This window comes from Malus domestica, chromosome 02 (assembly GCF_042453785.1).
Source record: "Malus domestica chromosome 02, GDT2T_hap1".
NCBI lineage: Eukaryota > Viridiplantae > Streptophyta > Magnoliopsida > Rosales > Rosaceae > Malus > Malus domestica.
Genome location: NC_091662.1, coordinates 6,347,564 through 6,358,569, shown reverse-complemented (window position 1 = coordinate 6,358,569; position 11,006 = coordinate 6,347,564). Strand labels below are relative to the sequence as shown.

Genomic DNA, 11,006 nt, shown 5'->3' with positions numbered 1-11,006 from the left:
GATATGATATAGTTAACACACTCCAAATTGCGTACTTAACTCAACCTTCCGGACATTTTCGTTTTCAACATTGCTTGCCTCGTTACACAAAATGATGAGCTTTTCTTCTGTATCTGCAAATCACAATGTGACACATACGCTATAAACTACAGGAAAGTTAGTTTAGAGCAGTGTGCTATCTCTCCACTTACTTTAGTGTAGATTGCGGCTCGAATCACGGAAAGTAAAGCTGTTGTATGTATGTCAACTGTGATTTATATGTGAAGAAAAACGCACGTTGACCATGTTACCCTAGATTAGAGTCTCTTAATTGTTCATCTTTTGATTCTGATGCAGATTTTGGAGTTGTTGGTGTCCACCATGTCGGATTGTTGTGTGAAAACCTTGAAAGATCTCTCAGCTTTTACCAAAACATTTTAGGTAAATATATCAAATTCCTCATCTTTTACTTACATTTTAAAAGTGCATGACAAAATAGATGGATAAAAAATAGAAAAATTAATGAAAATGACTTTAAAATTTTGAGTTTTAACGATAAAGACAAAATAAAAAGTAAAGTGAATAGTACCAGGATTGACTTTTTAGTGTAAAAATATGGATTTTTGTTAAAATAAACAGTACCGGGAGCTTTTCGTTAAAGTTCCAAAAAAAAAAAAGGTCTTGAAATAAATGAGGCCAGACCACATGACAAGCTCCCCTTCAAAGGTGCCTGGTTATGGGTTGGTTCAGAGATGATTTATCTGATTGAACTTTAACGAAAAACTTTATTTTTTCATTAAAATGAATAGTATTGAGAGCTTTTCGTTAAATGTAGTATTTTTTTTTAATCCTGAAGGTCCATTTTTTCACGGTTAAGAGCAGCAAATGAGGAAGGTTTTAGCCTATAGGGGTATTTTAGTACTTTTATATCAATTTTGGGTTATAATTATCATAAATTTAACATTACGAGTATAGTGGGGTCTAAATTCTGATTCTTTTTCCAAATTTCCCCCAAAACACAGCGAGCCAGGAGCTGTAGGGAATGGTCACAAAGAACACAGGTCATCGACAAAAACCCAGATGAGCAGCTGCTCTTCCATGGCTTCCCTTCTCATCCCACCACCCACTCTTCGTCTCCAACTCAAGGTAGTTTTATCATTTCCCATTAATCCATTTTCATTTTTCTGATTTTATTTTAATTTCTTTTATTTAGGGTTTCGTTTATTTGATCTATTGCAGGAGGATGGGATCAGAGTCAGCACTGTGCTTACGAACTTATCATCTAAAATTGACCGGACCTGTCTGAGAAGTTGCAGACGTCAGGGACGGTGTTTTGTGACGAAAGCTCAGGTCACCGTTGAAGAAATTGTACTGGAGAAGCAATCAGTTGGTGATCAGGACCAAAAAGGTAACTCCTTTTATGCTGTGGTCACTTTGATTTGAATTCCACCAATTGTTTTCTAAGTTGGGTCTTGGAAATTTGGTGTCACTCATTGGATCGTTTTCACGTTTGGGTTTCGGATTTGGGTTATTTTTTTTTTTTAGGAAATTTTAACGAAAAACTTCTGGTACTGTTTACTTTACCGAAAAATCACATTTTTACACTAAAAAGTCAATCTTGTTACTATTCATTTTACTCTTTATTTTGTCCTTATCATTCAAACTCAAAGTTTTCAAGCCTTTTCATTAGTTTTTCTTTTTTTGTGTGATCTTACGGTGTTATGAATAAAACATCGTATCCACGAAAAGTGAAATATAATTGTATGATATGATATTGTTCAACACACTCTAAATTGCATGCATAAGTCAATCATTGGGACATTTTCGTTTTGAACATTGCTTCCTTTGTTACGAGAAAGGACGACCCTTTCGTACCTACAAATCGCAGTTTGACACGTATGCTACAAAATACTCCAAAGTTAGTTTAGAACTTTAGAGCAGTGTTGTCCCTCTCCACTTACTTTAGTGTAGACTATGGCTCAAATCACAGAAAGAAATTTTTTTGTATGCATGTCAACTATCATAGCAATAAACATAAATTTTTTGTGGGTGTTAAAGGTTTATGAAGTTTAATTGGATGGTTTTCATGTTTGGGTTTTGGATCGACTGTTTTCAGTTATTTTTTGTATGATTTTACGGTGTTTTGAATAAAACATCGTATCCAACAAAAGTGAAATTTAATTGTATGAAAATGATAATGTTCAACACACTCTAAATTGCGTACTTAAGTCAATCTTCAGGACATTTTCGTTTTGAACATTGCTTACCTCGTTACATGAAAGGAAGAGTCTTTCTTTTGTACCTACAAATCACAATTTGACACATATGCTACAAGCTACAATAAAGTTAGTTTAGAGCAATGTGCTCCCTCTCCACTTACTTGGTGTAGACTATGGCTCGAATCACGAAAAGTAAAGTTTTTGTATCATGTCAACTGTGATTTGTATGTGAGGAGAAACGCATGTTGACCATGGTACCCTAGATTAGATTCTCTTACTTGTTCATCTTTTGATCCTGATGCAGATTTTGGAGTTGTTGGTGTCCACCATGTCGGATTGTTGTGTGAAAACCTCGAAAGATCTCTCAGCTTTTACCAAAACCTTTTAGGTAAAGTTATCAAATTTCTCATCTTTTACTTGCATTTTAAAAGTACATGACAAAGTCGATGGATCAAAAAATAGGTCTTGAAATAAATGAGGCCAGGCCACATGACAAGCTCCCCTTCAGAGGTGCCTGGTTATGGGTTGGTTCAGAGATGATTCATCTCATGGAACTTCCAAATCCCGACCCTTTAACCGGAAGACCAGCCCATGGAGGTCGTGACCGCCATACTTGTATTGCAATCCGGGATGTGTCTAAGCTCAAAGCAATCCTCGACGACGCTGGCAAGCTTTTCTTTTCCTCATCTGCAGTTCATTTCATTTTCGATAACATTTGGAACGAATGTTTGATCTATGAAAGGAATGTGGACGGCTTACATGGCTGTTTTTGGCTGCAGGTATTACCTACACGCCTAGCAAGTCCGGGAGGCCTGCGATTTTTACACGAGACCCGGACGCAAATGCTCTGGAGTTTACTCAAGTTTGATAGCTGAGAGTTGCAGGCTTAACCTTTATGTATCAATCCCGTCGTGGTTACATTATGTTTAGACACACTAATTGAGATTAGTAGAGTGTTGTACAGGTTATACATAAAACGATCATTGTTATTTGGGCTGCTGGTGTAAAGAGCTTCATTACATCATATTATGATAAATTGTTAATTTGGATCATCTCCGGACTTCACTGTTCAAAGCCTAAGGACTAAGAAATCCAAACAGTTCAAGATAGAGAGATCCATGCCCTTAGTTTTGTGTAAAGTAAGTCAATGCAATGAGTTAATAAAGGCCGTCATATTCAATTTGACTGGTTAAGATTTCTTGGTTCTTGAACTTCAGACAATGAGATCTGAAGACTCTCTGTCCCTTTTTTCCTACTTCAAAGAGGAGATAAATGATGCTGCTGGCCGTCGGGGTCTTGGAAGGGACGGCATCGGATGTCCGTCAACTTCCAAGACAGTTTTGGGTGTCGTCGCCCGTGGGGTTTGACGATAGACGGGTATTCCAAGAGAGACGACATCAACAGATTTCAGAGAAACTAATTTGGACCAATTTACGGTTATATTTATTCTTCTCTAGTCCAATACAGAATCTAATTACAACTGAATAAATCAGAAACAGTCCTATTACACTCAGTGACTCCAGCCAACACCTAATACAATTATTTTATATACAAATTTTGTATGGGTGCGGAGCTCAAAATTAACATTTTGGGCGCCAAGATAAACGCTTTTAATCACTTCATCTGCAAGATCCTTGCCTAATCTTATTTAGATAGTTAAGTCAAACCTGACCTCCATTCCTGTATGGCAGAACGCAATGTGTGGTTTGGAGTCAACTCAAAATTCTTTAGTCTAAGCCTTGTCAACGGGGACACTTTGTGTTTCTTAATCCATGCTTTGATCGCTCGATACTCATATGTAAAACCGTCTGCAGCTACGTGTGGATCCTCCATGATTTCCTGCATTATGCACAATATGATGCATGAAGTGAATCAAACGGAAAGAAAATCTGAAATCGGTTTTTGCCTATCATTTTTTTGTGTTAACCAAAATACTTTACCTGAAGTATTGGACAAAAGAAGTGGTTTGGTGCATTGATATGGTTTCTATCAAACTTCAAGCTAGAATCTGCAAGATTAGCGAGTCGTTTGAGAACCGGCAAAACTTCAGTTTCAAGATCTGGTCTATCCCTGCATCTAAGTTGTGAACACCATAGTGCAACTCGAGCCAACTCCTCTGCTTCTGCAAGTGGCCAATCTGCAACCGACTTGTCCAAGGTTTCAGCAAATGACCCATTTGCAATTGCATTCTCCGTAACAAATATAAGCCGATTTGGATAGCAACCTGTCAGTACTTGAAGGATTATGACACCAAATGCATACAAATCTGATTTGGGCCGGACAGTGCCAGTTCTTTGATACTCTGGATCCATATAAAAGAATGTACCAGCGAGAATTGATTCTCTGTACTCAGTGATGTTGTCAGGCACGACGTTTGAAATGAGTTTAGCCAGCCCAACATCCCCTATTTTGCTCATGTAGTTTCTGTCTAATAAGATGTTTCCCGGCTTTAGATCTCGATGCACAATAGGATCCAGCTTAGAGTTGTGTAAGAATGCAAGCCCACAAGCTACTTCAAAAACTATACGAAACCGAATAGTCCAAGGGAGTGGCGGTTTTCCATTTTGGCAGTAGACATAATCTTCCAAACTTCCATTTTCCAAGTATTCATAGACCAGGCAACCAATCTCAGGACAAGCACCAAGCAGCAAAACTATGTTCGGATGGTGTAGCTGACTAAGAATTTCAACCTGCAAAATTAGGCAGGGACCATAATATAAGAAATACATTATGAAAGCAGCTACAAGGTTTGATCTCATGATATATTCAGCATCAGCAATAGGTTGGTCACTCTGCATGAGAAAAATTATCGGCATAGAAATAGGAACTAATTCTATGACTCAGGGTCGAATGGTATGAATCAGAAAGGAGCCATAAGATACGTTTAAAAGCAACGAGAAAGCATCAATGACACTAAACCAATGCAATCAAATAGGTTCAGAAACATTACTCAATTATCTGTAAAGCTTATATATACCTCTTTCAGAAACTCCTCTTTCTTATCAACTGCATCAGGTCGAAGAACCTTAACAGCTACCGGGGTGCGATCAAGACTGCATTTGTAAACTTTTCCATATCCTCCTTCACCAATCACATTAGCCTCTGAGAAGAAACTCGTTGCTACCTCTATTTCATTCCTACTGTATCTCCTATACCTCCTGTCACTTGAGAAGAGTGCATCAACTAATTTATTTTTCTCTGAGGACTCTTTCATGGCAGTCAGCTCAGCCATTTGCCTCTCATAAGCCTCTTTAGCAAGCAGAACCTTGGCCTCCTCAATCTCCTTCAGTGCCTCCAAATGCTTTGCTTTCTCTTCCGCAGCAATTTTTCTCAAAATTTCTTCACTTTCAAGGGCAGCATTCACTCTTCTTGTTTCATCAAGGCATTCGGAAGAAAGTAATTGCACCTGAAAATATAAACAACAAAGAGAAAACGGAAGGTCACTAAATAAAATCTTCTGTCCTTGGTCGGTTCAAGTTCATATTTAGTTCCAATTGCTTGACTTTTATCATGTTTGCAGAAGTTTGGAACACCTCATAATAACCAAACTCTTACCTTACTTTGGGCATGGACCAGCTCTTCACAAGCTTGTTTGTACATGGCAATAGTATTTTGCAATTCCAGACGCAACTGTTCTACCTGCATCTGCACATGTGACTGCACAATAATAGTTCCAATCAAAAGTCAAAATTCGACCAAGCATCATCCAAGGATGACAGATATAGCTGTAAAATTCTAAAAGCAGAACTAGGCAGTTGGTAAAAATGCTCAGCAAAAATCACCAGCTCAGTAATTGAAGAACCCGAGGAACTTCGATCCTTAAAAGAACTAATATCCAGGTTATCTCCCAAGTTTTGATGATTTCTTTCCTGATCTACACTAACATTTGAGGAAATTCTCATACGCGTGAATGCTTCAGAACTTAGGTAACTAAGGTCTGACATTGAAGATGCTCCATAAGCTTCATGAGATCTGGTTTCTACATAGGAAGAATGAACCCCACTTATCTGTTTATTGATATCACTTGAACTTCCCTTTCGGTTTTTTAGAGTAGACATCTGGCCAGCAGATCTAGTCTCTGAGTTGAGAAAAGAAACAGTTAAAGTCATCATATACGTATCAACTAAAAAAAGCACTTGTAAGTTGTAACATACCACAAGCAGAAGAAGGAATATCTGATTTTGTGATGACTCTATGTTTGGAAATGGAATAAACTTCACAAGTGTCGGGAGCACCTCTCAGCACAATTGGTGATACACCCTGTCCTTTCAGTTTCCTAAACAAGTTATCACAAGAAACTTAGTCTTTAAATCATTAAACAATGCAACATTCTAATCGAAGACATTAGTTGGAGAAAAATTAATACTCAAGAAAAGAAATGACAATTAGATCGATTCATAAAGTAGGGGGGGGGGGGGGGGTTAAATTTGAGGTAATTTCAAAATTCATAATCGTGACCTCCTAACACATTCACCACATAAACGCTCACACAGAAGGAAATCAAGACAAGAACGCCTCGATTCACAGAATGTGAAAGATAATACATTATCACGATTCACGACGTATCAAACTGAGTAATTTCAACTAAAGAAACTACCCAACAGTAAATTCGCAACACTTTCAATAGGAATGCAGTGACATTAAATTTGAATAGTTTTGTCACCATACATACCTGGTAACGTAATTTGAAGAGTAGGAGCCGAGCACTAAACAATCGATCCCCGATTCAGATATGAACCTTAGAATCCCATTTGCAGGTTCATCATCCTCTAACACCAATGTTTCCACCTACCAAAGTTACGGGTTCTGAGTTAGGGCACACAATCATATTTTCAGACTGTAAATTTGAAGTCTTTACTTTGTTTACAATTCGAAACACGAGCATTGATGTAGGGCAAGTGCCTTCGCCCATGAGCGGTAGGTCTCGGGTTCGAGACTTGTGAGCAGCCTCTCCATAAATGGGGATAAGGCTAGCCGACATTCACCTCTTCCAGACTTTGCGTAAAGCGGGAGCCTTGTGCCCTGGGTCCGACCTTTTTTATTTTTTGCTTTTTGATTGACTAAATTTATGACACTTTGTAGGTTTATTTCAGCAATAATTTCAAAGATAAAGACAGAAGCTCACCTTCTTATTATTTTTGCATTTCTTCTTAAACGGAATAAAAACTTCCTCAAACTTTTGTTTCTGGTCCTTCACATACGTTGCCACCAAATTTGCATCCAGCTCTGTGATCGGGATGTGATCTCCTGCTGCCGGAACCACAGTTACCAACACCAAAACAAACAAAAAATCAAAACTTGACTCGCAGAGCAAACCCTAACGCTCAGCTACGTTTGATCATCGGAAAATAGAATTACGTTCGCTGCTCCAAATACTTCAGTTGCTGTTTGATTCTCGAGAAAAGTTTTTTTTTTTTTTTTTCAGCCTACGAATTAAGTTTTCCATTATTTTCTCGGCAGCCAAACAGAGCGGAGCGGGCCAACGGTCAGAGATTCAGTTGCAGGGAAAGAATCAAAGAAATAGGAAATACGTACATGGAGTTGGGATTGAGTTGATTTTGGGGATGACGTGGACTAAAACGAAGCGATCTGCCGTGGGCAAGAGATTCTCCGCAGCCCAATTCACGGCACGTCGACTACCCGGGCTCCCGCCGCTGTTAACCGCCACCGCCACGGACGACATCGCCACCACAGCAGAGCAACTGGCGCCCGCGCTAGGAGATTCAGCCGCGTCTTCTTCTTTGGGTCATAGCCACGTTCACTTCTCTTGGGATGACTGCCGCCCGCGCTACGAGATTCAGCCGCCTTTTCGTCTTCGGGTCAAAGCCGCTTTTACTTCTCTTGGGATGATTAAGTGCAAAACATATTTAGTTAAGGGTGTATGGTAAATTTATTCAAAATGTTAAACGTACCGCGTTTGTTTGTTTTTATTTAAATAATTATTTGGTAATGGGACAGCGATGAATGTGAGAGGAATCTTTATTGATTTATATTTTTAGGTCGTGGAATCTTTATTTATTAGAAATTTTAACGAAAAACTTTTGGTATTGTTCATTTTAACGAAAATCACATTTTTATATTAAAAAGTCAATCCTATTACTATTCATTTTACCCTTTATTTTGTCATTATTTTTAAAACTCAAAGTTTTCAAGTTATTTTCATTAGTTTTTCTTTATTTATTTATGTATTTGGTTTTATGATATTTTAACCTGATATGCAGTGATTTGCGTTACTTTACATAATAGATTCATAATGTAATGCTATATCGGCTATGTCATATAGAGGAGTTGAATTTGACACTATTTCTGTACAAATTAAGATGAATTATACTAAATTATAATATTTAGGCGTAACTATAATGTGATAAGAGTTGAAAAAGAAGTTAATTGCAAGCAAAACATGAACGTTGTGAGAAAATGGGTGAAGCATTTTTATCGCCCAAAGAACGTGGCCTGTCAGAGCAGCAAACAATTAACCACATATACACATACCTAGTTTTTAGAAGGAATCTCTATTTTTCTTAAATAAAGATTAGTTGTAGAGCTTACATCATATTGAATTTTAACGATCCAAATTGTTTATTTTTTTAAAATGCATTTCATAAATCATCTATGCAATATATTAGTCAAATAAAAAATTTCTGAGGTATTTAATTGAGTTCAAAGAATGATGAACACTATGTTCCAAGTGTTAACGCAATATATTTTCTGACCTGGACAGGCCTAAAGGAACATAAACCTAAAAGAACATCAGCCCAAAGGAAAGTTAAGGTCCAATTAGTGTGGGAAGATGAAGTCGAGCACTTTATGATCATCTCCAACCAAAGGAGGGCCATATGGCTCGTTTTTGCCCTCTTGCCTTTCAAGAAATTAATATTTTAATGAACAGTGCATGATCGTATTTCTTACAATCTCCAACCGACGGCCAAAAGGCCATAAAACTTGTTTTAGCCCTGTCACAAAAACCGTCTCCATTCGAGGGACAAAGGGTCATAGGGCGAAACATAATTTATTATTTAAATTTAAAAACTACAACAACTTAAATGTCACAGCCCGTCCCGGAATTTTAATTCCGAGGACTTGAAAAGACGAAAATGCCTTTAAACGGGACTAAGGGGCGAAAATTTAACAACTGGTTTTACTTAAAGTTCCTAAGTTATTTGGTTTTAGGAACTTAAACTAGGCTTAAGTTTGGATTTTTATGTTGGAATTTATGAAATTGGGATTGGGGTTGCACACGTGGGATCCCCACACCTCAAAACCCTCCCCATAACCCGTAACATTGTCTCTCTCTCTCCTCCCTCACGAAACTCTCAGTTCTCTCTCCCTCTCCTTCGAACTCACACGGACCACCACAAAACCACCCTAAACTTCTACCAACGACGGAGTTAAGACCACCATCGAACTCCTGGAACCTCCAAGATCACGATGGTATCCATTTCAGGTAAGTTTTGCTTCGGAAAACCCTAGTTTTTAAGGTCCCATGTTTATGTACTGTTCATGATCTTTTAAATGGTTACGATTTAGGCTAAAACAAGATCACAGCGAGCTTAGTGAGGTCCCAAGGAAGCTCGGAGTGCTTCGTTGGAAGTTTTTGGAAGTAAGAACACGGAGATCGACAAGTTCAAAGTTTGGCCGGAGCTTTCGAGGCGTTTTCCGGCGAATCCCCGACGATTTAGGAGTCGAGGTAGGTATCAATCTCTTCGTCTCGTCAAGTACTACAACTTTCCTTTTTGTTTCACTCAATTGCGTTGAGTATTGAAGAAGTTATACTCATTTGAAAAATACCCAGTTTCCGGCGACCTCCGAGGCTTTCGAGGCAGTTTCCGGCAAAAATACGGCGAACTAGGTGTTGTGCAAGGTACCATTCTCTTTGTCTCTTCAAGGGATACAACTTTCGTTTTTGAATCACTTGATTTCGTTGAGAAATGACAAAGTTATAGCAATTTGAAAAACGGCCGCCGGAAAAACCAGTCCGGCGACCCAAGGAAGAAGAAGGTGCGCGTAGGTCCGTGCCTTCCTTGGCGCGTGGGGGCGCGTGCTACAGTACAAAAATTATTTTAAAAATATGTCAACGTCCGTGACGTCGAGTAGATCACTGTGGTATATTCATATACCCAAATTGAGCACCGTATGAGAAAGTTATTAAGGATTGTTGGTTAGGTGTTCAAATAACGTTTTATAGTTTTTGCATTTAGGTGAAAATATGAATTGACGATCCGACCGTTGGATCGTTACCAAACTTTGATACGTTGTAATACGTAATATTTGAGGATTATTGGAACTTACGGATTGGGAATCCGAGTTACGGATCTTCCGGAATTGGAATTGTAAGTTCATAAAATAAAATGTTAACCGTCACTTAGTTTTGGAAATTGACGGAGATCCGACTGTTGGATGGTAATGAAATTTTAGGATGTTATGCTAGAGATATATTGTGGACCTCTGGCAGTTATGGATTTAAAATCTGAGTGGCAGATCTTCCGGATCGATCAACGTAGTGACGTATTTTATATAAGTTATACATTCTATCGATATGAATTCTGAGGTTGGATTTGATTACTGTTCTAGGCGGCGATCGTCATGACGCCTTGGCGTATTGTGCTAGGGAGTTGTAGGGCGAACTCCAGGTGAGTGGGCAGTTTGGTTTTCCGTATACATATATACTTGCCGTTTTCCCAGAAATTGAAAATGCATGAAATTATGCTTTTAATGAAAATGTATAAAAGTATATGAGATATATTAGTTGAAATGCCATGCATGAAAGTATATGAAAAGTAGATAGAAATGTGAATCGAATTGCCATGC

General features: G+C 38.3%; 2 protein-coding genes across 2 annotated transcripts; one reads left to right on the top strand and one right to left on the bottom strand.

Moving 5' to 3' along the window:
• The first annotated feature begins 921 nt into the window (after positions 1 to 921).
• On the top strand, positions 922 to 3,250 carry LOC103426741 (uncharacterized). Its single transcript, XM_029097581.2, has 5 exons — positions 922 to 1,125; positions 1,219 to 1,387; positions 2,503 to 2,586; positions 2,661 to 2,864; positions 2,978 to 3,250. The coding sequence occupies exons 1-5, from the start codon at positions 1,060 to 1,062 to the stop codon at positions 3,064 to 3,066; spliced, it is 612 nt and encodes a 203-aa protein (XP_028953414.2). The 5' UTR covers positions 922 to 1,059; the 3' UTR covers positions 3,067 to 3,250.
• Positions 3,251 to 3,618: 368 nt separating this feature from the next.
• LOC103426674 (U-box domain-containing protein 34) lies at positions 3,619 to 8,063 on the bottom strand. Its single transcript, XM_008364757.4, has 9 exons — positions 7,734 to 8,063; positions 7,324 to 7,448; positions 6,871 to 6,986; positions 6,353 to 6,474; positions 5,981 to 6,276; positions 5,754 to 5,855; positions 5,176 to 5,604; positions 4,139 to 4,888; positions 3,619 to 4,037 (listed from the first exon to the last, which is right to left on the bottom strand). Exons 1-9 carry the CDS (start codon positions 7,879 to 7,881, stop codon positions 3,855 to 3,857), a joined length of 2,271 nt encoding a protein of 756 aa, XP_008362979.2. The 5' UTR covers positions 7,882 to 8,063; the 3' UTR covers positions 3,619 to 3,854.
• Positions 8,064 to 11,006: the final 2,943 nt, after the last annotated feature.